Source organism: Schistocerca gregaria, chromosome X (genome assembly GCF_023897955.1).
Source record: "Schistocerca gregaria isolate iqSchGreg1 chromosome X, iqSchGreg1.2, whole genome shotgun sequence".
NCBI classification, from domain to species: Eukaryota; Metazoa; Arthropoda; class Insecta; order Orthoptera; family Acrididae; genus Schistocerca; species Schistocerca gregaria.
This window is the reverse complement of record NC_064931.1, coordinates 675,208,692-675,233,482: the sequence shown is the minus strand read 5'-3', so window position 1 is coordinate 675,233,482 and position 24,791 is coordinate 675,208,692. Positions and strand designations below refer to the sequence as shown.

The following is a 24,791-nucleotide window of genomic DNA, read 5'->3' as shown; positions in this document are numbered from 1 at the left end:
TTTAATTGTAACATATTATCAGCAACACCTGTGAAAAAGTTGTTAAATGTGTTGGCTACTTCTAAGAGGTTTGTTACTTTTTTATTTTTATGTGATAGTGTTATATTTTTGCAAGGTTGTCTGTATTCTCCACATTCTCTTTTCTCAATATTTTGGAGTATTTTTATAGTATGTGTGTACTACAAGTGAGGAATTTTTTGAGTTACATATTTCATGAAGGAGTCTTTTCTTCTGGCATGAAACCCTTATTCCCTTTGTGATCCAGCCATTTGTTCTAGAGTTCCCCCATATGGTTAATGTTATCAGTGGGAATGCAAGTTCAAAGAAATGGGTTAATATAACAATGAAAGCGTTGAATTTTTCCATTTATATCGTTCATTTTGTACACTCCTAGCCATTTTTCTTTCTGTAATAAGTTGTTGAAGTAGTTTACATTATGCTGATTATAACTTTGATATGCTGTTCTGAAAGATATGTTGTTAATATTACTGCCTTGTACTTTTATGCTTAATATTTGAGCAAGATGATCACTAAAACCTGCATTGAAAATTTTTAGTGAGGTGTTGTGTAAACTCTTCTTGACTAGAAATTGATCAAAAGCTGTTTGGCAAGTTTCTGTTACTCGGGAAGCTGCTTTTACTTCAGCCTTTAAATTTTAGGACATTGCAAGGTTCAAAATGGTCTCCCTATTTCCACTATTCATGAGGAAGTCAATATTGAAGTCACCACAGATTATCAATTCACAATCCATGTTATTTACTTTATTTAGCTATGTCTCCATTTTGTTTAAGAAAAGTTCAAAATTCCCAGATGGGATGTAGCAATAACCAGGTTGAACTGAGTAATTTTTATAGCTGCAATTTCATAATCCTTTTCGACATTTACCCTAGTTAAGTAAGGTAGTGTAATAAAATCTACATTATCCTTTGTGTAAATTGCTACCCCACCCTGCTTGCTGTTTTTCCTGCAGTAGTAAGCAGCCAAAACAAATTTGTTTATTTTCGTATTCTGGATTAATTCTGGGTTTAGCCAGTGACATCATGTATCATATTACTTTACTTGACATGATGCATTATATTACATGACATGAGTACTAACATTAACAAGTGAAAAAGCACAAATATGCAATATGTTTTGATTTAAATGTCTTTGAAGCTGTCAAATAAGTTGGAAAGCTAGTTCCCTTTCTTTAAATGCCTAATTCTATATATGAAATAGTCGCCTTTTTGTGCTATGATAAGAGCATTTTTCATTCTGGTTCTGTTAATATTTAAGAAGATAAAAAAATAATTTTATTACAGTAGCTTCTGAGAATCAGAAGAAGACAGTAAGTCAGAGGAGAGGCAGCACAATACACAAGATGGTGATTCAGACACTTTGCTAGAAGGCTGCATGTAATAGCACTCTTCTAAGGTTTTGCATGCAGGGTTAGCTTTCAGTAGGTTTCTTCCCTCACTTCATTGTCAGATAGGGCTCTTGGCAATTGCAAAGCACATGTGGTGTTCAGCAATAGTTTTTACCGTAGTTATGATGATGCATTTAGTTCGATCAGAAACAAAATATTGAGTTTACGCATCCAAATTGCGCTTATTTCAGCAGTACCATCTTATTTAACACTGGTGAATGGGAAACACTAGTGTGTCATGTTCTGATTTTTTAATATCTCACAAAAAAAAGACAAGAGTGAAATTTATGTACAGTGAAATCACCAGAATAATGCAACAGCTCACAAATTGTAATCATCATATCTAGTATTACCACAGTACACAAAAATTCTGTTTAATAATAGGAATTATTTCCTGAAACACATCTTGCAAAAAATAAATAAGGAAAATTGTGACTGGCAGCAGCAAACATAACTTTATAATAAAAAAAAAACTGACTTTTATTCACAATAACAAATGACATGTTTATCATGTGTCAGGCAGTTTCTTCAATGTAACTTCAGTCATTTTCTAATTACTAGCAGTAGTTTATGTTCAATACTTTTTATACACAAAAGATGAAGGATAGAGAAATTTCCATGTACAGGAGCATGTAACATTACAAATATATCATATGCTTAATACAGTCTAAGACATTACCTTGGCAGCCAACTGCAAACCTACTTCATCAGCTTCAGACTCAACACTGCGACTAAACGGTAAGTGAACAAGAGTATTTACAAACAAATTGGACAACCATTGAGAAAACATGGCAACACCATCAGGAAACAATGCCCATAATATAATAATTGGCACAATCATCAATAATTCATGTAAATGCAATCTGCTCATCTGCTCTGCCTGGAAACAAAAGAAAAAAATACACATTAGGACATTGTAATTAATTCCATGACTGGCTTTTACAGAAATACATACATTATATGTTTGCTTCCTATAGTTCAGTCACTGAATGTCCAAACTATTAAAGAAATGTATTGAATAAACTGTTAACAGAGAGAGTGTGGAAAATAAGGACAAGTTGACAGAAGTGGATGGACAACATATTTGACACCATGGCCATAACAGTAAAAGATGTAATGGCATCAGGTAGTTTCTCAGACAATCTAAAGATAACACAAGTAGCCCCATTTACAAGCACCTGTAAATTAGAGGAAGAACTGGCTATGAGTTAATAAAATAGTATATTAGCAATGGGAAACAATTTAATTGATGTGAAGCCATCATAAAACTGTTATTCAAGCAATATTAAGGATTGTTTTATTTGATTTCCTTATTTTTTGCACTTTAAAATGGGATAATATCATCCCGAAATACATTGTGGCAAGGAGGATTGTTTTATCAGGTTTCCTCATTTTTAGCACTTGAAAATGGGGTAAAGTTGTTCCAAAACATGCTGTGGCAATGATCACATGATTGACAACTGGTATGAATGTCCTCAATATTGAAGGAAACAATTTTTGAAGGAAACAATTTTTGATGCTTAAAACAAACATTGGGTCCTTCAAATCCAAAATTACAGATATCATATATGGAGTGCCTCAAGGTTCCATGTTGGGACCCCTTCTTTTCTTGATTTATGTTAACAATATAAAGTACTGTTCTCCTAATTCTAAGAAAAAAATATTGTATGCAGATGATATATCACTTGTGTGCAAATACAAATCCTGTAACAGCCTGGAGGTGCTGTGCAACAGTGTTACCAATGAACCAGCCAAGTATTTCAATGAAGGCACCTATATGAAAGTGCTCCAGGGACTGTAATAATGGCATTTAACACCAGGAAACAAATAAAATTTGATATGAAACTATCCATAGGATATGACACTGTAAAAAAAGGAAAAATGGACAAAATTCTTGGGAATCACAATCCAAGACAACCTGAAGTGGGACATGCATACAGATTCCTTAGGCTGTAAACTATCTAAAAGCAGCTTATGGTTCATTAGTCTCATAAAATTTAAACTAAGCAGTAGAAATATAGGGTGAAACAACACAAACCAACATCAGCACATTATTAACACTGAAGAAGAAGAAAAGAAACTATCAGAATTATTTGTGGTACCAAACCCAAACAATCATGTCAAAACTTGTTCCCAAATTAGGTGTGTTAAACTAAACATAACTTTTCTTATGAACATAATTAATCCAACCTTAAACACTGACCAACACCAGCATAATACAAAACACAAAATTAAGATACCATGTAAATAGCCACTGAACAGCACTACATGAAAAAAAATGAACTATATGCTGGGCTGGCACTAGACAATACCTTACCAAGAAGTCTCACAATTTTCCTGCCAGCAAATTAAAAGAGCAATTAAAAAGGATTTTAAGTGAAAATCCATTTCATTCCCTAAATGAATTTTTATCTTTATTAAATACGCTTTTTAAGTATGTCAAAAATCATAGTTTTAGGTGATTCACAAGTAATCTAATCATACTAATATTTTTCCAACACTGTTATTTGTGTATTAACAAATTTAAAATCTATTAAAATGTAAATTTATTGCTAAAAAGAAATTCTTAATTTATTATTAATAAACTGACATATTCAGAAGAATAGTCTGTGTGATGTTCTGAAACTGTATTATTTCTAGGGATTATATTTGATTAGTTGATGCTGAATAATAATAATAATAATAATAATAATAATACGAGAGTGAATAAAACGGGGACAGGACAATAAATAATAATAATAATAATAATAATAATAATAATAATAATAATTATTATTATTATTATTATTATTATTATTATTATTATTATTTATTGTCCTGTCCCAGTTTTATTCACTCTCGTGTTATTATTATTATTATTATTATTTATTGTCCTGTCCCCGTTTTATTCACTCTCGTGTTATTATTATTATTATTATTATTATTATTATTATTATTTGGTCAATAATCTGAATTGTCATTTCCATTTAAGCAATTTGCATTTTTCATACAGCAGGTTCACTGAGACTGGAATGGCCAATAGAAAGTATTTAGCAGAGATAAAACAGGGAATTATTCTGTGTGTGTCCCTCTGGTAACAATGCACTAATAGTGTAGAAAAAACGCAAGGGGGAACACCAGAAAGTACTTACGAAGACGCAGATAAACAAAATAAAAGAGTTAGATCTTTTTGGACAAGTCAGTCAAAGTAATAAAACAAAAGACACGAGCAGCTGCTCGAGCTTCATCAGCTGAAAGTTCCTGTAAGGTAAACGGCAGACACAGGACAACACGAGAGTGAATAAAACGGGGACAGGACAATAAAACATGGTGCACTGTCAATGGATAACCACAAGGGCACTGTGGGGCAGGGTCACTGGACAACAGGTAGCGGTGGCTAAATCGGCAATGCCCAATCCGCAATGTGGCCAAAATGACCTCCTCTTGCCAGGAAGGTCATGAGTAGGTCATCCAAGCCACTGGGATCAGTTTGATGGCCCTAAGCTTATTTTCATGGAGAGAGGACCAAGCCTTATGCCACAATGATGAAACACACCGACAAAGAACCTCACTAACATCAGTTGATGGAACACAAAAGTAAGCTGTCTGAGGCAGGAGGACAGCAGCCTTGGTCGCAACATCAGCAGCTTAGTTCCCAGGCACACCAATGTGGCCAGGAATCCAAAAAGACATGAGCGCCGGTGTCAGCTAGCGACTGAAGGGACCGTTGAATTTGTTGCACGAGAGGGTGGTCCGAATATGGGTCATGGAGACTCTAAATGGTGCTCAAAGAATCAGAGCAGATGGCATAGCAATAATGATCATGGCGGCGGATATACTGAACAGTCTGATAGAGAGCAAAAGGTATCATCCCCAACGACAAATGCACATGCGACACCAGCAACAGTCTTGGAGCCATCTGTGTAAATAAAGGCATTATTAGAAAGCCTCGAACGAAGTTCGACAAACCTCGAGCGGTATATCGAATCCACGGTCCTCTCCTTTGGGAGTGAGCTGAGTTCAAGGTGAACGCAAACCTGAGCCTGAAGTCAAGGTGGTGTTGGGTTCTCACCCACTCGAAAAGTCATAGGGAGGGTAAAATCAAGTTGCTGAAGCAGGTGACGAAAGCAAACTCCAGGAGGTAACAGGGCAGAGACATACAGCCCGTATTGGCAGTCAAGAGAGTCATCAGAGAAGGAGAAATATGACAAGTGGTCGGGCAATGACATCAGTCGGCAGGCGTACCAACAAAGCAGCATATTGCGCCGGTAGTTTAGCGGTAATGCGGCAGCTTTGGCATACTGACTTTCAACAGGGCTGGTGTAGACTGCTCCAGTTGCCAGATGTAACCCCCGATGGTGGATAGAGTTTAGACAGCCCAAGATGGACGGCCGGGCAGAAGAGTAGACAAAGCTCCCATAATCCAGCTTTGATCGGACAATGGACCGATATAAGCGAAGGAGGACCATTCGCTCTGCTCCCCATGACGTACTGCTGAGAACATGGGGGACATTTAGGGAACACGTACAATGAGCAGCCAAGTACAACACATGTGGAGAACAGCAAATTTTCCTGTCAAATGTAAGACCTAAAAATTTTGTTGTCTCCACAAATGGCAGAGCAATGGGACCGAGATGTAAGGATGGTGGAAGAAACTGTTTGTAACACAGAAAAACAGAAACCGTTAGCAACACTCCAAGAATATAGATGGTCTAGACAATGTTGAAGACATCACTCCAAGAGACATGTCTTCTGAGCGCTGCAGTAGATCATAAAGTCAACCACAAAAAGGGAGCCTGAAACGTCATTGGATTGATAGCTATGGCAAAAAGGGCCATGCTCAAAACGGAACCCTGGGGCACCCCATTCTCCTGGCGAAAGGCATCTGACAAAACAGAACCCACACGTACCCTGAACATTCGATCCATTAAAAACGCATTAATGAAAAGAGGGATGCAACCGCGAAGCACCCAAGTCTGCATGGTGCGGAGAATGCCCACCCTCCAACAGGTGTCGTAAGCCTTCTCCAAATCGAAGAACACAGCCACCGTCTGGCGCTTATGCAAAAAGTTGTTCATACTGTAGGTCGACAAGGTAATTAGGTGGTCAACAGGAGAGCGGTGCCTACGAAAGCCACATAGGACATTGGTAAGGAGGCATCGAGATTCAAGGAGCCAAACCAATCAAGAATTTACCATGCGCTCCATCACCTTGCAGACGCACCTGGTAAGGGAGATGGGGTGATAACTGAAAAGAAAGTTGTTTGTCCTTTCCTGGTTTGGGTACGGGAACAACAATTGCTTCACGCCAGCGTGTGGAAACACGACATTCAGTACAGATGCGATTATAGGTGTGAAGGAGAAAGGTTCTTCAGCATCTGAATATGGATACCATCGGGCCCCGGAGCAGACGATCGGGACCGGGCAAGTGCACTTTAGAGTTCCCACACGGTGAAGGTGGCATTGTAACTTTCACGATTCAAAGATTGGAAAGAAGGTGGCCGTGCCTCCTCTGCTTGTTTTCAGGGGAGGAAGGCAGGGTGGTATTGGGCAGAGCTCAAGCCCTCTGCGAAAAAGCGGCCAAATGCATTTGAGACATCCTCAGGATTCACAAGGACTTCATTCGCTACACTCAGGCCAGAAATCGGGGAGTGGACCTTGGTGCTAGATAGCCGGCGCAGGCCACCCCAGACAACCGAAGGAGGAGTAAAACTGTTGAATGAGCTGGTGAAAGCCACCCAGCAAGCCTTTTTGCTTTCTTTGATAACGACGACAACATTCTACACAGAGTCGTTTGTAAATGATACAGTTCACCATCTTAGGGTGGCGTTGGAAGGTGCGTAAAGCACGTTGCTGAGCATGAATAGCGTCGCTGCATGCTGTAGTCCAACAGGGGACTGGGACTCGACGTGCAGAAGAGAAAGTACGAGGGATAGAATATTCAGCAGCAGTGAGAATAACGTCCGTGAGGTATGCAATCTGACTATCGCAGCTGGAGAAGGTTTGATCATGGAAGGTCGCCAGGGAGGTGAAAAGCCCCCAGTCGGCTTTGGAGATGTTCCAGCTAGTGGAATGTGGAGAAGGGGTTTGATGCAGGAGATGGATTACGCAGGGAAAAAGGTCGCTCGAGTATGTGTCAGACAGAGCAAACCACTCGAACCGACGTGCAGGTTGGATAGTGGATATTGAGAGGTCCAAGTGGGAATAGGTATGCATTGTGTCTGAAAGGAAGGTAGGTGCACCGGTATTTAAGCAGACTAGATGGAGGTTGTTCAAAAGGTCTGCCAAGAGGGAGCCTCTTGGGCAGGATGCTGGAGAGCCCCAAAGGGGATGGTGGGCATTAAAGTCTCCAATCAACAAAAATGGTGTAGGAAGCTGAGCAATCAGTTGTATCACGACTGTCCTAGTAAAAGCAGTGTAAACAGTACAAATGGAAAATGTGGAAGTGGGGAGAGTATTTCGGATAGCAACTGCCAGAAGATATGTATGCAATGTCATTGGATCATAGTAGAAATCATCCCGAACCAGCAACATGACCCCTCCGTGAGCCGCGATACCTGCCACAGGGGGTAGGTCAAAATGCATGGAGGTATAGTGTATCAGGTCAATACGATCACATGGTGTAACTTCGTTTCTTGGAGACATACGACAAGCGGGCAGAGCATTCAAAGGAGGAATTTTAGTTCCTCTCGGTTGGACCGAATGTCGCGACTATTCCATTGAAGAAGTGCCATTAGGTAAACGAAAAGAAAAAGAAGAAACAAGAAAGAGTCACCTTGATGGCTGCTGAGGGCCTGGCTTCGAGGGAGCACTGCTGCTGCAATCAATAGGTGGTGAGTCATGGTCCATCAACTCAACAGTTGTGTCTGCCACCTTCCTGAGTTGGTCAGGGGGGGGGGGGGGGGGGGGGCAGCTTCCTCTGCTGGTGAAATGCCAGATGAGCGGCTACCAGCAGTGTGACCTGGCGAAACTGAAGATGGCCAGGGACGACAACTGCTGGGTGGTGCAGGAGAAGAAACGTGCCTCTGCGGAGATGGAGAACTCTTTTTTCTATGAGCCTTCTTTGAAGAATTACGTTTTGTCGAAAGAACAGTTGATGGCCGTGAAGTTTGTGTACACAAGAAATCTTCATGTGTCGGTTCTTTTTTGAAGGTCCGAGCATCTGATTTAGAGGTCCTCGTCTTAGCAGTAGCAGATGACGATGTTTGAGCCTTAGGGTTGGTGGGAGGAAGAGGAGACGTTGATCGGGCGAACTTAGCACTGGCCGATCTGGTGACCGAATCGCTAAATGTTCGATCGCATACCTGTGTAGGCCGAGGAGAGGTGAGAACAGTACTGTATTGACCTGCCGGAAGCACAGTGGGCTTTCTGCTATTGAATAACTTGCGAGCAGCCGAGGTCGACACCTTCTCTTTCACTCAAATTTCCTGTATACTTTTCTCATCTTTGTAGATGGGGCAGTCGCAAGAGGGGGCAGCATGGTCACCCATACAATTAATGCAACGAGGGGATGGAGGTGGACAGTCTCCCTCATGGGTGTCCCTGCAGTAGGTAACGCATTTAGCCGCACTTGAACAAGACCGCTGACATTGGTAACCCCTTGTAGGGCTCGGTACATGCGGCTGAAGAGAAATGATCTCATAACCCACTTTAATTCGTGAAGGCAATTGTACATTGTCGAATGTCAGGAATATGGTTCGGGTCGGTATGAGGTCCTTGTTGACCCTTTTCATGACCCGATGGACAGCCGTCACTCCCTGATCAGTTAGTCTTTCGAGTGATCTGGTATACACCACACCATGCGACGAATTGAAGGTGCGGTGGGTCTCCACCCATACAGGAAATGTGTGTAAGAGAGTGACTCGAAGTAATTTTTGGGCCTGGAAGGCGCTCTCTATCTCCAATAGTAAGGTACCGTTGCGCAACCAAGTACAAGATTTCACTGGTCCTGCAATCGCATCTACACCCTTCTGAATGACGAAAGGGTTGACTGTTGAGAAATCGTGACCGTCAGATCTTGTGACAACAAGAAACTTCGGTGCTGGTGGTAGAATTTTTGGAACAGGAGTTGCAGCTAGCTTTCTTTTTTGGGCAGAAGACAGGGAAGAAGAAGAAGAAGAAGAAGAAGAAGAAGAAGAAGAAGAAGAAGAGAAATCCATTCTGGATGAATCCCCCATAATTGCCAACGTCTCCGATGGGGTGCTCCTTCCTTGTGGGGGCCCTCTCAGATGGCACTCCCGCCTTAGGTGATTGTCCACACCTCAGGTCACAGCTCCCGACAAAAGAACGGAGGGACCGATTGACACGTTTGGACGGTAACAGCTCAGGCAATCACCCCTCCCTGGGCCTGGCCTTTACCAGGGGGTACGTGCGTGCCTTACTTGTCTACCCAGGGCGGGGAATTATGCGTTACCCCATCACCGGCTACACAGACATGCACAGGGAGGAAAGAAGAGAGGAAAGAGAGAGAGGGATAGAAGAAAGAATCTCAAACGCCAAAGCGGAGAATAAGACACGAAAAAGAAGACAAGGAGAATAGGGCAAGGAGAATAAGGCAGAGATAGAAGTAAGGGCATGAAAGCAAAGAGAAGAGTGAACGTAGGGAAAGACCAATAAAGGAAAAAAGCGCAAGGAAGGAAAAAAACAAAAGAAACAGGATCCTGGAGTTTTCAAACGTCCGTCTCCGTACAAAGGCTTGATACATTACTCCCAAGAAGAAGGAGTGTGAAAGAGAGGTAAGGGGGGGGGGGGGAGGATTGGGGACGAGGAGGGATGGGGAATGGGGGTAGGGCAGTCCGGAAAGGAATGAGAACTGCACTAACTCGGGGGCTGTGCTTGCCACGCACATATCCACAAGGGAGCTGTGGACCCCCTGGGGGGTTACTGGATTGTGATATTGAATTAATTACAAGACCCTGACTATGCAGCTTGCTCAAATATATTGTCACAAAGAGGGGTAAATACCACAAGCAGCCATAGGCCTAACCACAGTTACCAATGCAGAATCCTTGCCATCATAACAGTCTTAAGCAGTGAAAAACCTGAAATTTTGGCAAGTATTATGCTAAATATAATAACAATGAGTACAGACAGTTCCATGAAGCCAAAGTTTCACAATGTCACACTGGTATACTTGTTAAAATCAGAAGAGAGAGGATCTTTAGTAAAAGTGATTGAGATCTATAGTATAAATATCTCTGATAAATTATGTTATGCTATTACTCCACGTAACATTGCAGACACACTGTTCATCTACCCCAGCACTTTAATCCAACATCTGTTGCTCAGATGAAAAAATTACACACTATGACTCTTCCTGTACTGGGCAAATACTGCTAATGAAAATTCCTTCACTCTGCAAATTATCCAGGTATCTTGGCCAACCATAGGCAACAAGCAACCCACTCTTAAAACCTACATGAAATTGCACTCAAAACTGGATTCCAAATCTAACATGTAAATACACAATTTGCAGAAGGGTGTCCATTATACCTAGTCAACCTTTAGCAACTCAGTTATGCAAAGAAGCTGAAAAATCTGAATTCAAATATCTAGTAGAAATCCTCAAGATTACAAGGCAAACCCAGAAAGTAATTCAATTATATATGTAAAAAGCATGTTAGCGAAGATATTGTTGCAAACATTTCAAATCTTTCAAGTAGTCCCCTCTGGCATCTACAGATTTTTTCCAGTGAATATGCCATGCACTGTGAATAGCCTGGAAGGCAATGGAAAGGCTCTCACTTAGAGTTCTTACCATAGAAGTCTGCATTGCTACAGTGGTCACAGCACTGACTACTTTGAGGTTGGTCTTGGTGCTCCGGAACATAAAAAATTCTGTCACAGCCAGGTCGGGACCGCACGTTGGCCAGAAACTACCAAAAAATGCAGAGAAGTACGGATGGGAGCACTATCGTGGTGTAACTGCAGGTTTTGACAATCTCCCTTCCCATTTAGGTGAGCCTTTTTCTTAATCTATTGAAAAACTGAGTGTTTCTGCTATCATTTTCATACTCATTTGACGGTCAGAACTCATGAGATCACTTTTTCTAGTCAAGATCCACCTTAAATGACTTAAATTAGCACATAACTGTCATACTGTGTTGTTCAAATGCTGAGTCCATCACATGACATACACACTATCCAGAAACAGCATCACAATACCAGCAAAGGTTCGAGTGGATTGGGCAAGGCAGTACTTTAAAGTTAAGAGTCTCTCTGATCTTACCCAGCAGACTGGACCAACATTACTTTGCACAAACACTTTGTAAACTGCAAAGTTAATCTAGAGAGTATATAAAAATTAAAGAGTACCTGTAGGATTACCTAAAACAGAAAAAACAATATAATCAGTACCCTGGTATAGGAAACCCAAATACTGCAATCTGGTAATTTATCTTGAATCATTATGTATATGAACTTTAATTTACTATAGGAACTTTGATAATTGCAGACAGATGGCTAATTAAGGATATAGGAGCAAGAAACTCAAATGTATTGGGGTTTATGATCATATACTACATATTTTGGCACGGAACTTCACAGATGAGGATTTCTTTTGAAGGCATAAAAACTTACCATATGTGACAGAAGTACATGTGCTACTTCGTGAGATATAATAATCCCCAGCTGGTCTATGCTATTGCACACTGTCAGCATTCCCGTAAATATAAATATTGTGCCATTCTGAAAGTGAAAGAAATATGTAGGTAAAAAGCCAGTATATGTACAGTTTACTCCTACAGACACATAAGGCAACATTCTGTAAAAATAAAAATGACCACCAAATCAAAATTAATAAAATATTACAGAGCTGCTGTGGATTCTTTCTTTGCATATATCGGAGGACATGTAAGTGTCTATCACTTTTATACCATGGACACACAGTGGAGAATTACTTTTCCTAGCATTAACCTGCCCCCCCCCCCCCCCCCCCCTCCCAAAAAAAATGTAGTCCAATAATGCAGCTGATTCTTAAACCACATGTCTATGCTAGAACAAAAAGTGTGCCTCGCCTCCATTGATCAAAAATAAATTAAGATACTCTGGATGATGAGTTGGGCACATTCTACTACAATTGACTCCCAGTAAGACTGCATCCAATGAAATGGTTTGTAATTACGCTATAGAAATGTTACAGAAGCAATGAACTACATATGCTTAAAATATCAAACTTATTACACAGGTAATATTTCATTAACATTTATTATTCACCAGTTTAACTGAGCTGAGTCTAATGGTATCCATAGTTTATCAGCAAATTTCTTTTAAGACAAATCTGTAATTAATTATGTTTAGGCATCATGTACTCACAAAAAGGTATTGAACAAATAAGTCTTTGTTTTTAAAATGATATAGATCATTTAAAAGTCCTAATTTCCTTTTTTTGAGTAAATGTTTTACTTTTTCTGCAAAGTCATTAATTAAAAAAGGTATCTCTACCTAAAGTTTCTATGTTCCAAAAAATACTTTTGTGATTTCTGCCTTTAATCATGTTTAATTCCAAGAACTAAAGCCATAATTTAGTTCCTCCAATTTTTCTGACCTAGAAAATACATTTGGTTATCAGAATAATGTACTAATTGAGAAATTAAGGAAATCGGGAAATTTGCAAATGTGTGAAATTTACATGAAGCTTGGTACATTCCTGCAAAGGTATACATGGTATTAACAAAATATCCATCTAACTACGTTAATTTTATAGTTATCTAGCAAAGTTAAAACCAAACTGTAACTTGATTCATTGTGGTTCCATAGTGCCTAATTATGACCTTTATATCTCATTATAAAGCAAAATGTAAGTGCTAAATATGATTTGTTCTTAAAATATTTGGAAATAGTACTACTATACATTGTTTCAGACAGTCTGCACCTAGTAACCAATCCAGTAACACGTCTGTATCAGAGTCTTCATTTAGTCACCAATATGAAAAGATCTAAATGTTAAAGTTAACATCTCCACATACATAATTGATTTGTGCTGCAACTAGTTTTCTTTGTTCACCTTCATGAAGTTACATACACATATGAACAGTGTAGACCAGTCTGCATTTAATATTGATGTTGATATTATTGTTGTGTTAAATGTTTGTGACTCAGTCTGAGAACTGTCAATGACTGTCAGTTTTCTTTTAAATTATGATTGGTGGAGTGCCAGTGTTTGTAAAAACATGAGAGCTGAGGAGGTTACAGACTGATATTTAAGTATATTCCCACATCTACACATATCAAAAAAAGTTTTGCATCACCTCAGTTCTGAGAGTTAAGGAAACTGTACAGAAAACTGGAATAGAGATCAACATAAACATCATTTCCACCCTTTTTATTGCTCATGAAAACCACACATTGCATGTTGTACCACCAAACAGAGAGACCTTCAGAGGTCGTGTCCCAGATTGCTGTATGCACCAGTAGCACATCCTCTTGCACTGGTGCATGCCTGTATTCACCGTGGCATACTATCCACAAGTTCATGAAGGTACTGTTGGTCCAGATTGTCCTACTCCTCAATGGTAATTCAGTGTAGATCCCTCAGAGTGGTTGGTGGGTCACATCATCCATATCAGTCCTTTTCAATCTATCCCAGGCATGTTCAATAGGGTTCATGTCTGGAGATCATGATGGCCACTCTAGTTGAATGATATCGTTATCCTGAAGGAAGTCATTTACAAGATGTGCACGATGGTGGTGTGAATTGTCGTCCATAAAAACGAATGCTTTGCCAATATAGTGCCAATATGGTTGCACTATTGGTCGAAGGATGGCATTCATGTATCATAGAGCCGTTACGGCGCCTTCCATGACCACCAGCGGCATACGTCAGCCCCACATAATGCCACCCCAAAACATCAGGGAACCTCCACCTTGCTCATTCAGCATGTTGTTGGACCCATCTGTACCGCACTGCATGATGTGGTTGCAAAGATGGACCTCATCATGGATGGCGGTTGTGAAGTTGCACATTATGCAGCCTATTGCTCACAGTTTGAGTCGTAATACGACATCCTGTGGCTGCACGATAAGCATTATTCAAGATGGTGGCGTTGTTGTCAGGGTTCCTCTGAACCATAGTCCATAGGCAGCAGTCATCCACTGTAGTAGTAGCCCTTGGGCAGCCTGAGCAAGGCGTATCATTGACAGTTCCTGTCTCTCTGTATCTCCTCCATGTCTGAAAGACATTGCTTTGGCTCACTGCAAGACGCCTGGACACTTCCCTTGTTGACAGCCCTTCCTGGGACAAAGAAACAATGCGGACATGACTGAACTACGTTATTGACTGTCTAGGCATGGTTTAACTATAGCTAACATGAGCTGTGTACCTCCTTCCTGGTGGAATGACAGGAGCTGATCAGTTGTCGGACCCCCTCCGTCTAATAGGTGCCTCTCGTGCACGGTTGTTTACATTATTCGGCGGGTTTTGTGACATCTTGGTTTGGTTTGTGGGATTAAAGGGACCAGACTGCGACAGTCATAGGTCCCTTTTTCCAAAAAAAATTAAAACCAACTAAAGAGAATAAAAACGAACAGCAGGAAAGATGTCAGATGACACAGGACAAGAAATACTCTGACAGAGATCAGACAAAACAAATTTAAATCACACAGGGTGTGACAGTGGTTGGCCGACCATAGAGAAAAAAAGGAAAAGCCAACCACCGAGAACACATTAAAAACTCAATTTAAAAAACTGTAGGCCAAAGGCCAGAATCAACACAAAACAATAAAATAAAATAGAAAAATTCAGATTAAATGATAAAAAAAACCTGCCCGAATAAAACGCAAAACTAAGACAGCCTTAGCAGGGTCATCTGTTAAAAGAGCAGAGAGCGTGTCAGGCAGTGCGAACGACTGCCTGAGCACAGCTAAAAGCGGACACTCCAGTAAAATGTGGACCACAGATAAAACAGTCGCAGCGACATAGAGGTGGGTCCTCACGGCGCAATAAGTGGCCGTGCGTCAGCCGAGTGTGCCCAATGCACAGCTGGCAGAGGACAACAGACTCCTGGTGGGAGACCCGCATGGACGACCGCCACACAGTCGTCATCACCTTGATGGGACGGAGTTTGTTGGGCGTGGGCAAATTGCACCAGTCAGTGTCCCACAGCTATAGAACTTTGCGGGGTAAGACTGCCCACAAATCAGTCTCTGGGATGCCAATCTCCAGAGATGGTTAACTGGTGGCCTCTTTTGGCAGGTGGTCAACATTCTCATGGCTGGGTATCCCAACATGGCCTGGGGTCCACACAAAGACCACAGAGCGGCCGTAACGGGCAAGAGTACGCAGGGACTCCTGGATAGCCATCACCAGATGAGAACGAGGGAAACACTGGTCGAGAGCTCGTAAACCGCTCAGGGAATCGCTACAGAGCACAAAGGATTCACCTGAGCAGGAGCGGATATACTCTACAGTACGTAAGATGGCCACCAGCTCAGCAGTGTAAACGCTGCAGCCAGCCAGCAATGAACGTTGTTCGGAATGGTCCCTAGAGTTAGTGCATAACCGACACGACCAGCAACCATCGAGCCGTCAGTGCAAACAATGCCAGAGCCCTGATACGTGGCCAGGATGGAATAAAAGCAGCAGCGGAAGGCCTCCGGAGGGACTGAGTCCTTCGGGCCCTGTGCCAAGTCGAGCCGAAGGCAAGGGCGAGGCACACACCACGGGGGTGTATGCAGAGGGGCCCGGAAAGGAGGTGGAACAGGGAAAAACCCAAGAACAGAGAGAAGCTCTTTGACACATACAGCGATCGGACAACCCGACCGGGGCCTACGTTCTGGCAGATGGACGACTGACTGTGGGAACAGGACACAATAATTTGGATGCCCAGGCAAGCTAAAAACATGGGCAGCATAAGCGGCCAGTAATTGTTGGCGTCCTAACTACAGTGGAGGGACACCTGCCTCCACAAGTATGCTGTCCACAGGGCTGCTCCGGAAGGCACCAGTGGCAAGTCGTATCCCGCTGTGTAGTACTGGGTCCAGCACCCGCAACGCAGATGGGGATGCTGAGCCATAAGCCAGACTCCCATAGTCCAGACGGGACTGGATTAACGCCTGGTAAAGCCGTAGGAGAGTAGACCAGTCGGCGCCCCACCTGGTGTGGCTCAGGCATCGCAGAGCATTTAGATGCCGCCAACACGCCTGTTTAAGCTGCCAAAAATGAGACAGCCAAGTTAACCGGGCATCAAAAACCACCCCCAAAAACCTATGTGACGCCACCACTGTAAGAAGCTCGCCGTCAAGATAAAGCCAGGGCTCCGGGTGGACAGTGTGTCGCTGGCAGAAATTCATAACGCAGGTCTTGGCTGCCAAAAACTGAAAACCATGCGCTACAGCCCAAGACTAAGCCTTGCGGATAGTGCCCTGTAGCTGACATTCAACAGCTGCAATACCAGTAGAGCTGTAGTAAAGGCAGAAGTCGTCAGCATACAGGGAAGCGGAGACAGAATTTCTCACCGCTGCAGCGAGCCCGTTTCTTGCGATTAAAAACAGACAGACACTGAGGACAGATCACTGTAGTACCCCGTTCTGCTGGACTCGGGAGGAACTCTGAGAGGCTGCAACTTGCACGCGGAAGGTACGATACGACAGGAAATTTCAGATAAAGATCGGCAGAGGGCCCCGAAGACCCCATCCATGAAGTGTAGAAAGTATGTGATGATGCCATGTCGTATCGTACGCCTTCCACATGTCGAAAAAGACAGCGACCAGGTGCTGACGGTGGGCAAAGGCAGTATGGATGGCCGACTCCAGACTCACCAGATTGTCGGTGGCGGAGTGGCCTTTACAGAACAAACCCTGAGACGGAGCCAGAAGGCCCCGAGACTCCAGAACCCAATTCAAGCGCCGGCTCACCATCCATACGAGAAGCTTGCAAAGAACATTGGTGAGGCTAATGGGGCGGTAGCTGTCCACCTCCAAAGGGCTCTTGCCCGGTTTCAAAATGGGGATGACAATACTCTCCCGCCATTGCAACGGAAACTCACCCTCGACCCAGAGACTGTTGTAAAGGTCAAGGAGGCGTCGCTTGCAGTCCACTGAAAGGTGTTTCAGCATCTGACAGTGAATGCGATCTGGCCCAGGAGAGGTATCAGGGCAAGTGGCAAGGGCACTGTGAAATTCCCACTCACTGAATGGAGCATTGTAGGATTCAGAATGGTGGGTGCGAAACGAAAGGCTCCGACGTTCCATCCTCTCTTTAATGGAGCGGAAGGCCAGTGGGTAATTGGAAGAAGCGGAATTAAGAGCAAAGTGCTCTGCCAAGCTGTTGGCAATTTCGTCTGAGTCTGTACAAACTGCTCCATTCAGTGAGAGCGCAGGGATGCTGACAGGGGTCTGATAGCCATAGAGGTGTCGGATCTTGGCCCAGATCTGCGATGGAGAGACATGGAGGCCAATGGTGGACAGATATCGCTCCCAGCACTCCTGCTTGCTTTGGCAGATAAGGCAGCGGGCCCGCGCATGCAGCTGATTGAAGGTGATGAGGTATTCAATGCAGGGATGTTGCTTGTGACGCTGTAGCACCCCGGCCGGAGATCTTTAATCGCCTCGGCGATCTCAGGCGACCACCAAGGCACAGTCCGCCACCGAGGGGACCCAGAAGAACTGGGAATGGCAGATTCTGCGGCAGTAACAATGCTGGTGGTGACTGAGTGAACCACCGCATCAATGTCGTCATTAGAGAAAGGCTCACTAGCGGCAATGGAGGAGAACAAGTCCCAGTCAGCCTTATTCATAGCCCATCTGCTGGGGCGTCCAGAAGAGTGATGCCGTGGCAGTGATAGAAAGATTGGAAAATGGTCACTACCACACAGGTCGTCAGGCACTCTCCATTGGACAGACGGTAAGAGGCGAGGGCTACAGATCGAAAGGTCAATGGCGGAGTATGTGCCATGTGCCACACTGAAGTGTGTGGAGGCACCATCATTTAAAATAGAGAGATCGAGCTGCGCCAATAAATGCTCAACGGTGGCACCTCGACCAGTTGCCACTGACCCACCCCACAGAGGGTTATGGGCGTTAAAGTCGCCCAGTAACAAGAAAGGTGGCGGCAATTGGGCTATCAGCACAGACAGGACATGCTGCGTGACATCACCATCCGGTGGAAGGTAAAGACTGCAGACAGTAACAGCCTGTAGCGTCCACACCCGAACAGCGACAGCCTCTAAAGCTGTTTGCAGAGGGACAGACTTGCTGTGAAGAGAGGTAAGGACGTAGATGCAGATGCCACCAGACATCCTTTCATAAGCTGCCCGGTTCTTATAATAACCCAGATAGCCACAGAGGGCGGGGATTCGCATTGCTGGAAACCAAGTTTCCTGAAGAGCAATGCAGAAGAAATGGTGAAGGCTGATAAGTTGGCGGAGCTCAGCTAGATAGTGGAAGAAACTGCTGCAGTTCCACTGGAGGATGGTATTGTCCATGTCTGAGAAAGGCGTGACGGGACTGGGAAGGCAGATTACGCCGCTGGGTCACCTGCCGCCTCCCGATTTAACACCTGTGCTAGTGCTTTCCATGGCATCTGAGGGACCGGGGAGATCGAGGTCCACAACGGACGCCAGAATCTCCACCTCGTCCTCAGACGCAGAGCTTGTAGGAAGCGGTGGGACGGGCGCCACCATAATGTCGGTATTCTTGGGGACTTTCTTCTGTTTCTGTTTCTGTTTCTCTCGTTGTGTCTTCGGTGGTTCAGGCTTGGAGGGATTCACAGGGTCAGTCTCAGGGACGGACGATGACCGTGAGGCCCTACGAGCAGGGACTGGCGGCTGTTTGAGCCGCTTGCGGGTGTCTGGTCGGAACTTGCGAGGGGAGGTCCCCAAGGGACCCCTTCCTTGCGAGAGTAGCCAAAGAAGTCTTACTCTTCTCCGGCTGGGAAGGGGGAACTAATGTCCCCGATTTTGGGGATGGGGGGGTGGGGTGGGGGGTGTTGCTCCTGAAGTAGATGGAGTAGGAACAACAGGTTCAGAAGTGCCCCCCACAAGCAAGGGGGCTGGTGGATTCTGACCGATCTTAGAGCTGATACGTGATGATGGGAGAACCACCGTTGCAGCAGCGGGGTAGGTTGACGTTATTGCCACAGGATGAAGTCGCTCATATTTCCGCCGAGCCTCGAGGTAGGTCAGGTGGTCCAGGGCCTTATATTCCATTATCTTCCTGTCTTTCTGGAAGATCCTACAGTCCGGTGAGCAGGGGGAATGGTGTTCCCCGCAGTTAACACAGATGGGAGGCGGAGCACATGGATTATTGGGATGCGAAGGACGTGCACAATCTCGACATGTGATGCCGGAAGTGCAGCAGGATGACATGTGCCCGAACTTCCAGCATTTAAAACACCGCATTGGAGGAGGGATATATGGTTTCATATCACAGCGGTAAACCATCACCTTGACCTTTTCGGGTAAGACGTCACCCTCAAAGGCCAAGATGAAGGCACCGGTGGCCACCTGATTATCCTTCGGACCCAGATGGACGCGCCGGACGAAGTGAACACCTCGTCGTTCTAGGTTGGCGCGTAGTTCATCGTTGGACTGCAGAAGTAGATTCCTGTGGAATATAATGCCCTGGACCATGTTGAGACTCTTATGCGGTGTGATGCTGACAGAAACGTCCCCTAACTTATTCCAACCGACCAACCTCCGTGACTGGGCAAAGGATTTTGACTGGATTAGAACTGAACCAGAGCGCATTTCAGACAAGCCCTCCACCCTCCCCGAAATTGTCCTCTATATGCTCCACAAAAAACTGGGGCTTGGTTGACATAAAAGATCCACCATTGACTTGGGTACAGACTAGATACCGGGGTGAATAATCTGCACCACCTTCTTTAGTCATACGTTCCTCCCATGGAGTGACCAGGGAGGGAAATGATCTCGGATCAAATTTCTTCCCGTTAAGGTTAGACCTCGATCGATTAGATACAGCGAGAGATGATGTACCACGCTTCATTGTGGGTCATCGCCCTGATGCCACCCACTCCGACCAGGGGCTCTCCCCACAGGCGCCACCCAGCCACAGCAAAGACCACCTGGCAGGATGGCCTTTGCCGGGAGTCCCGATGCCCCAAAGGGATAGGCATCTACTCCTCGGCATACATGGGGAGGTAGCAGCTCAGGCATCATCAGCAGTGCGATCCCTGTATAGTCAGAGGGCTACCACCAAGAGGGTACATGACGACCCCACCACAACGGACTGGCTACCATGCTGGAAGTCGGGTGTCGAAATATCCATGTACATCACGAGGGCAAAGATGGAAGTGCACAATGGAGGGAATATATGCTATCTGGAACACACTGTAGCGGATGTGGCCGGAAGCTCGATGTAAGTCCAACTCCATGAAAATATCAGGTGTGCCAGATCTTAGGGCAAGATGGATTTAAGATGCACCACATAAGGCGTCCTTCCCCAAATGGTACGCACCAACGGAAAATTTAGAAAGGTAGTGGTCAAACCCCATGGGGGACCATCACATTAAAGGCCGAAACAGATGAGACTCCTTTTAGTCGCCTCTTACGACAGGCAGGAATACCACAGGCCTATTCTTACCCCCGAACCCACAGGGGGGGGGGGGGGGAGGGGGGGGAGGGGGCTGGGGGGAGGGGGGAGGCGGCTGGGGGGAGGGGAGGAGGGGGGGAGGGGGCTGGGGGGGAAGGGGGGAGGGGGGAGGGTTGTGACATCTCTGAACAGTCAAAGGGACTGTGTCTGTGATACAATACCCATAGTCAACATCTATGCTCAGGAGTTCTCGTGACCTGGGTGAAGCAAAACTTTTTTTTTTGGTCTGTGTATGTTCATCAATGGTGATTACTAGCCTTAGTTATGTAAACAATATACACAGCTAATACAAAAGCTGATTATAGTAATCTGTTCAGGAAGCAATACATGTTCAAATAATTAAAGTTTAATCCAAGTGTATTGTGTTAGTTATTGAACAACCTGGTTACAAATCTAACAATTTTCAGGGAAGTGGGTCAAGAATACTGTGTTAATGAGGAACTACTGTCATTGACCAGGTTAGTTAACACACATACGTACTGAAGAAATAAGCACTACAGGTCATGAGAGGTACATCTGCCACTACAAAACGAGGTGAGGAGTACAGTGTTGTCAGTAGAGAAACAGTAACAACAGAATGGGTCACTCAGTGACTTCGAACATGGACTAGTCATTGGATGTCAACTGAGTAACAAATCCACCAGGGATATTTCAGCCCATTTAAATCTGCCCAAATTGACTGTCGGTGGTGTGATTATGAAATGGAAGTGCAAAAGAACAACCACCAAGAAAACCTCACATACTGAGAGGCAGGGTCCAATGAGCATTGTGGCGGATGGTTGTAGAAAATATCACAAAACCAGCAGAAGAAATCACTTGAGAGCTCTGACATGCTACCACAATCCAGCTTACACAATGTCCTTGTGTAGAGAGCTAAAAAGAATGGGATGCAATGGTTGAGGAGCTCCTTACAAGGCACAGACTTCTGTAGTCAGTGCTAAGCAATGCTTGAGTGGTGTAAAGAGCAACATCACTGGACAGTGGATGACTGGAAATAAGTGATTTGGAATGATGAATCATGCTGTAACCTGTGGCAATTCAATGGAATGGTTTGGTTTCGGCAAATGCCTGAAGAATGTTACTGCCACAGTGGTGTCACCGCCAGACACCACACTTGCTAGGTGGTAGCCTTTAAATCGGCCGCGGTCCATTAGTATACGTCAGACCCGCGTGTCACCTCTATCAGTGATTGCAGACTGAGTGCTGCCACACGGCAGGTCTAGTCTAGAGAGAATCCCTAGCACTCGCCCCAGTTGTACAGCCGACTTTGCTAGTGATGGTTCACTGTATACAGACGCTCTCATTTGCAGAGATGACAGTTTAGCATAGCCTTCAGCTACGTCATTTGCTACGACCTAGCAAGGCGCCATATTCAGTTACTATATCTTCTGAACAGATAATATTGTGACTCATGTACTGTCAACAGCGACGTTCTTCATTAATGGATTAAAGTTAAGTATCAAACTAATTATGTGCGCTTTCTGAATTCTAATTCCTTGTCATGTTGCAGACCTCACGTCAGTGTAGTCCTTCCCTCTTCACACCATCCTGCGTGAACTAAAACGCGTGCATTTTGGCCTCCACTAGTAACACGGTGTTGGCTCTTCTGCCAACACAACAGCCACCATGTGTAGTGCCAACAGAGAAATATGGAGGAGGTGACGTTACGATCATAATAATGCACCCTATCATAAATCAGCAACTGTGACACAATGGTTTGCACACAATAACTTTTTTTGAAATGGATTGGCCTGCCCAGCGTCCTGACATGAACCCAACAGAACACCTTTGAGATGAGTAAGAATGTTCACTTTGCACAAGACTGCAGCCTGCAACATCACTATATTCTCTAGTTTGTCCCTTAAGGACACGTCCATGTAACCTGTAAGTACATTTCAAAATATTACTACATAGTAGCAAAAAGTAACCACCAGAACTGTTTATAACCTACAGTTTCATTGACCAAAATGTACACTAAATAGCAAAAATATGTACATATTCCAGGCCACTGACAATGCCTTGCAGAAAATAAAGGCAAAATGCGAATGGCACGAAAATTGTGTTTCATTCAGTTGTAGTCAGACAGTTCATGAAGTCAAAAATATCAATATACCATAAAGTTAAAGCTGTCACAAAGGTGAAGGGTGGGCTTTTGATCAGTCAGTGTATAATCTGTATTATACGTTCGATTCTTTCTAATCATCAGTTTTGAAACTTGCAAAGCGACAAGACCTGCAATCTATGAATATGAGGTAATGTTAAGTCAATTAGTGACCTGAACAAAAGAGCTTTCCTCATCCATAGACTAGTATGGAGTGTCATTATAGGATTCACTGCCATATTAGGCAGCAATGGATGATCAACTGACTCATAAGGTTATAGGTCCCAGAGTCATGCTTATACAGTCAGCTTCAATTTGCCATTCATCAATTTAATGTGTGTTATAAAATATTAGTATCAAAAACTGTATTACTTAAACCTCTATTTAATGTTTCATAATGATCTTCAATTACAGAAGACTCAGGCCCAGTGAAAATAGGCGTCAACTGATGGACTCAGTCACAACAGTTTCACATCTTTGCATTTTTGTGACAGGTAAACGAGGGAAGTGCAGAATGGTTTCCTTTGATCAAAGAAATTGAAAAAACAGGATTCATATTTTCAGTGAACAATTTCCTGTCATCCATTTAAGTGTCTGCATGAACAGTAAGTAAAATGATAGAATATTTCCTTTTCATCAGATACTTTCATTTATACCTATGTAGACAGGAATGTGCATATTCTGTATTTTATTTACCTTTTTCATATTTTAAATATTCCAAATTTTTCGGAACCTGTGGTCTGCTTTCAATGCAACTTTCTGGAGCTATTATTAAACACAGTTGATCTTGGCAATTCCAAATTTCCATGCTCACTGTATATTCCCATGTGCTGAATTATACATTTAAACTCATGGAAAGTTCCTCCAATTTCCTCAGATGAATTGAATGTATGGAACTGGCTACACATGTAATTCACATCTGTCTCAGAATACGCGACAGGAAAAAAAAGTTTAGTTGTATTACTTTAACTCTGTACCATTATTCTTCTAATATAACTGCCTGCTAAGTAGGGTAGCAAATCAATCATTTCCTAACGCACTATACTTTTTGGTGTCAATAAACTTTTTCTTTAATAATTGGTGTCAAAATTTTGTGATTCACCAGCATATCTATAGGCACAATAAACAAATTCACACAACACAATTGTTGTTTGATGCATATAATTTTAATATGGAATCTGAACATCACAAACTGTAAGACTGATGTTTGTTAAAAACACTACATAAAGAAACAGGGAGGGGGAGGGGGAGGGGGAGGATAAAAAGGAGGGGGTTAAGTTATAGAACTAATTTCATCCATCATTCACCAACACAAATGAGAGAAACAGTACAACCAGTCACAATTTTGTCAATTATTATTTATCTGTAATTAGTATTTATCTGTAATTAGTTTATGAACTTATCCTGTCTTCAGGCTACTGAAAACGATTCTTGTGAAAAACACAAGTTTTTATTGTATTACAAACAAATAAATGTTAATAATAGTATAGATTAAATTTATTAACCCTCGACTCAGCATATTGTTTTTCGTGACAGGAGCAGGCACGCGTCACACTTTGTACACATATAAACAATAGTCATCTTTATTTTACCAAGGTAAACATGTATGAGCAGACTCACAGTTTAATCTTAGTTTAATTCAACAATAATAAAAAAAACTTACACTATATAAGCTAAAGCTATGTTTAATTAGACAATAATAAAATAAACATACATTATATCACTCTTTTGTCACGTGCGAGCGTTAGCCCACAGTAAT

At 43.2% G+C, this 24,791-nt stretch overlaps 1 protein-coding gene across 1 annotated transcript in view; it reads right to left on the bottom strand.

Annotated features, from left to right (window-relative positions):
* The window catches only part of LOC126298423 (metalloendopeptidase OMA1, mitochondrial-like), a 123,141-nt gene that overhangs the window by 30,550 nt on the left and 67,800 nt on the right, over positions 1–24,791 (bottom strand). Inside the window, exons 5-6 of the mRNA XM_049989752.1 lie at positions 11,962–12,069; positions 2,085–2,285 (exon numbers count right to left, since the gene is read on the bottom strand). Of these exons, the coding sequence (XP_049845709.1) occupies positions 2,085–2,285; positions 11,962–12,069 (309 nt within the window). The remainder of the gene's footprint in view (positions 1–2,084; positions 2,286–11,961; positions 12,070–24,791) is intronic.